Source organism: Zea mays, chromosome 6 (assembly GCF_902167145.1).
Source record: "Zea mays cultivar B73 chromosome 6, Zm-B73-REFERENCE-NAM-5.0, whole genome shotgun sequence".
In the NCBI taxonomy this organism is placed as follows: Eukaryota; Viridiplantae; Streptophyta; class Magnoliopsida; order Poales; family Poaceae; genus Zea; species Zea mays.
The window spans coordinates 141,801,279-141,805,361 of record NC_050101.1 but is presented as its reverse complement, the minus strand read 5'-3'; the positions used below and the strand labels follow the sequence as shown (position 1 = coordinate 141,805,361).

General features: G+C 47.6%; 1 protein-coding gene across 4 annotated transcripts; it reads right to left on the bottom strand.

Moving 5' to 3' along the window:
* Positions 1-2,034: 2,034 nt before the first annotated feature.
* Positions 2,035-3,829, bottom strand: LOC100278188 (uncharacterized). 4 transcript variants are annotated; one of them, XM_023300254.1, is made up of 4 exons: positions 3,638-3,826; positions 3,349-3,525; positions 2,683-2,734; positions 2,035-2,561 (listed from the first exon to the last, which is right to left on the bottom strand). In XM_023300254.1, exons 1-4 carry the CDS (start codon positions 3,750-3,752, stop codon positions 2,402-2,404), a joined length of 504 nt encoding a protein of 167 aa, XP_023156022.1. In that variant the 5' UTR covers positions 3,753-3,826; the 3' UTR covers positions 2,035-2,401. The 4 variants fall into 4 exon arrangements, with proteins under 4 accessions (XP_023156022.1, XP_023156024.1, NP_001145017.2 ...); XM_023300256.1 differs by lacking the exon at positions 3,349-3,525 and having other exon boundaries at positions 3,596-3,826; NM_001151545.2 differs by lacking the exon at positions 3,349-3,525 and having other exon boundaries at positions 2,201-2,561; positions 3,638-3,829.
* Positions 3,830-4,083: the final 254 nt, after the last annotated feature.

The window sequence follows — 4,083 nt, the reverse complement described above, 5'->3', positions numbered from 1 at the left end:
TGTAAAAAAATTAGAGTCTAAAATACAAATATACTTGATATACATATTTTTTTAATGTATATATATATATAATATTAAAATAAGTTTCATAAACATTCAACTACAACTCTCCACTTTACAATATATATATTAATTCTTTATTTTTTTCATTTAAATGTCGGTGCACACGTTCATATAGGGTATTCATTCATTTTGTAATGACAAATTTAAATTTCTTGGCATGTTTACTATTTTATACCAATTAAATGAATTAGATACCTATTTTTAGAAACTATAAGACAATATTTAAATGTGTTAAATGTTTGACATATATTTTTACAGTTAAAGAATATATTTTTATTAATAAATATGCTCATAAGATATATATGTGCTATGCTTATAAATTCATCAATAAAACAAATTGATAATCATTATGACTATGTTCCAAGTCATGTGATTATTCGAATCCAAATTCGAAGTATTTGTTTTGTATTTTATCGATAATATAGAGAATGATACTTGTCGGAGAGGAAATCTTCGGCCGGGTGGCGGAATGTACCCGCCCTAAATCCCTAGATGAGGAGGGGCCTAAGCATTTTGCTTATTAGTTGGAAAATAGGGAGAACGCAAGAACGCACAAGGATTTAGAGTGGTTCGGGCCGCCGGAGCGTAACACCCTACTCCATTGTGTGATATATTGAGCTTCTATGAACTTGTGAGCCTGAGCTGGGTCTAAGTGTGCCTGTGTGAGACTGCTTTTGTAACGTCGTGTGCCCTTCCTTTTATAGCTCAAAGAGGGGCACGTACAAGGGTGTTGAGCCCCGACATGTGGGCCCAGGGGCAAAACGGAGGGAATACTTGGAGCAACTAACGCTGGTTGCCAGGGCCATCTCCTTGCGTCCTGATATCCGCAGCCTGCGTAGTATCGACGTGCAGTGGAAGCTTCGCTGGCTACGTACGAGTGATGATGGTCGTGGCGCATGCAACAGTATGGTCACACTGCCTGCCCAGGGAGTGGACAGGCACGCCGCCTGTGGGGTGGTCTGGTCACCGTCCATCAGCAGAGCGGCAGGGCGCATTAAATGCTGAAGGGGCACATCACCTGTCAGCGGGGTAGTCAGGCGGCGCGTCTTCTCCACAATAAATGCAGAGACAGCGCGGCCCAGAGGCCTTACGTCAGGCTCCGCCTGCTGGCTTACGTCACAGGCAGTAGGCCACGTGGCAGCATCGGGTCTTCGCCTGAGCGGGGAGTGGGAGCGCTCGAGGTATGGTCCGGACACGTGTCAGCACTGGACCCCCGCCTGGCTAGATTAAGGCCTGGGTACTCTTTGCCTTAGAATCCTGGGACCCTACTGTGAGCGGCCCGGACCTCTCCTGAGGGGTCTGGGACCCGTTCCAAGGGTCTGGTTCGTACCTGTGGAGGTCTTGAACCTCGCCCGAAGGCCCGGGCTGTGCATCCAGGGGTCCGACACTTTCCGGTGGGGGTCCGGACCCACTATCGCCACCTTTGAGTATGTCGTCTCTTAGTCTTCTGGCCACGTGGCGGCCCCGGAGCCGCCCACGTGGTGGGGTCATGTGTTGTTCGTCGTGCGACTAAAAATAGTCGCATGGACACAGCACCTTCATACTGTAGTAACAGGTACCCCATTTCCGGGGTACTGACAATACCTCTTAGGGGTATATTCGGTATTTGTCTACATAACTTTTTATTAGGGTTTCTCAACAACTTTCATTTTTTCCGTTGAAATCTTTAACTTCTAAAGTAAAAGCTTGTTTGGCAGCGCATCCGCTCTAGCTTCTCTTTGGAAAAAAAAATTAGAGCCTACCAAACACCTTTTTATTAAAACGGCTTATTACAAAAAGCATCTAAACAGGAGAGTCATTTTTGTACTACGGAGAATAAGTCACAAATAGTAGGTTCACCGGCTCTGACACTTTAATACAGGAAAATTGTTCTAGCTCTAGAATAAGACGTTTCTGCCAAACGATTTACGAAATAACTATAGCTCTATAAAAAAGCTAGAGCTAGAGTTGTTTTTAAGCAAGTCAGAGCTCTGTCAAACAAACCCTAACTAAGCTTTAGCCACTTTTACTTTAGCTTCTATAATCAAACAGACCCTTAATCAACAGTTTTAGTTCCTTAAACACCCTCAACGTCACCATTTATGGGTCATTTCTGCACTAGTCCAGACCAATCTCCATCGATCATATCGTGCACATCTCAAATTCTAAACTCTATTATTGCAGTTCAACAGGCAACAAGTTACTAGTAATGCCAGCATCAGTGCGAATATTACTACTACTGCAAAAGGGTAACACCGACGGTGACATTCACAAATGGAGCAGGAATCTTGCGAGAATCGAGCGTGATCTGAGGTCGGGGGCAGACTGTCGGTGGCGCCGGCATGCGGCGGGCATCCCTTCAGATGACGCAACGGCCGCCGCTGAGGATGTCGAGCGCGGCGAGGGCGGCCTTCTGGACTCTCTCCCGTTCGTCGTGCAGCGCTCGGGCATTCTCCGCCACGGCATCCCTCGCGCGCTCCAGCTCCGCGTCGATCTCGCCGTCGCACCGCGCGATCTCGCTGCCACCGTGGTCAAAAAAGGCACGCACGGCACAACGGCGTCAGGGCCAAGCCGGATGACTTTTGCAGGGATTTTAATCGGGAACCCGAAACGAGGATGCGCAGCGCGACCGGTGCTCACCTGCTCGTCTTGAGCATGCTCTGGAGACCGTCCTGCACCTGCTGCGACACGTCTGCGCAACGCAAAAACAGTTCACGCCCGTGTTAGCATGAGTAATACTGCATCAGGGAATGCACAACACTGCAACAGTTCTTCCATTGGTTTGCAAAGCAATTCCAGTCTGCACTTGTGAATCATCAGTAGTTTCGGTATGTACTCTATGCAACAGAGGTGACTTTTAGATGAAATTCGTTTTGACTCTATATAAAAAATCGAAGACAGGAATTTAAAACACGATTAAATTTATCAAGAGGAAGTTGCCTAAAACGTCGCTTTCAAATTCGACAGGGGTACACAATCAAATGAATACGGTATGATATGATAAGAAGGGTCACCTGACTTCGACTGCAGATAGAGTAATAGAGCCCCATTTTCAGATTCACTACAGTAGCGCGTCCACTCGAGCAGCAAAAAAATAGAACTAGTATCTGACGCGATCTCGTCTGTGCAGTTTGCACATGTGAATGAGGGTTTGGAAATCGGATTGTACGTATGTAACCAATGAGTTATCGCCACCGAACGGAGTGTTATGGACAGGAAATTCGAGACACCGATTCAGATACTAATATTACTGAGCATAACCCATACAACGAATCGAATCGGAACGGGATGGGGAAACGAACGAACCGAGAAGAATCGGATGGATGTGGACCAAATTGGTCGCGATTCTGAGCACACACTGAAACCAGGCAACGGACACCAGCGGGGGACTCAATCCCCGCACACCAGCATCAAATATTCCTCGAAGGAAGCACGAACTTGGAAATTCTGCATCAGCAACCACCAATCTAGGCCGAACAATCGCTTCGAACCCAGTAACAAACAGAACCCAGTAACAAGCAGAAGAGTGAGGGAGGTGGGGTGGCGAGCGCACCAAGCAAACTGCAGAAGCGAACCGCGGGGGGTGTGGTCGTACCGAAGAGGAGCGCGGAGAGCTTGGAGTCTCCGCCGTCCTCAGCCACCGCGTCGGTGAAGGCCTCGTTCCCGACCGACGTCGCCGCTACGTGCGATCCTGACGGCGAGTGGGCCATGTCTCCCCCGTTCGTGCGCTCGCTCTCTTCGTGCGGTGGGGTGGCGTGGGCGTGGGAGAGGCAAGAGAGGTGTGGACCTGGAAGCGATCAGAACCGCCAGCATATATATACGGACTGGAGGCCCAAACCCTCTTAGGGCATGTTTGGTGTGGCGCACTTTTCAAGCCGCAGTTGTGACGGGTGATTTGGTCGCCGTGGATTAGATGCCACATCAAACATACTCTTAATTACACCATGTACGGTAATTGATGTTTCCTTTGTACTCTCTTCGTTTTAAATTATCATTCTTTTATTTTTTTTATCACGTGTGATCGGCTTGTCCTATTCAATT

Bases quoted from the DNA above. Each gene is read 5' to 3' on its own strand.
- LOC100278188 (XM_023300254.1), bottom strand. From the start codon at position 3,752: ATGGCCCACTCGCCGTCAGGATCGCACGTAGCGGCGACGTCGGTCGGG. The intron at 3,526-3,637 runs GTACGACCACAC...CTGGGTTCGAAG, and splicing joins GCTCTCCGCGCTCCTCTTCG to CGATTGTTCGGCCTAGATTG. The intron at 2,735-3,348 runs GTTCGTTCGTTT...TGCGTTGCGCAG, and splicing joins CATCCATCCGATTCTTCTCG to ACGTGTCGCAGCAGGTGCAG.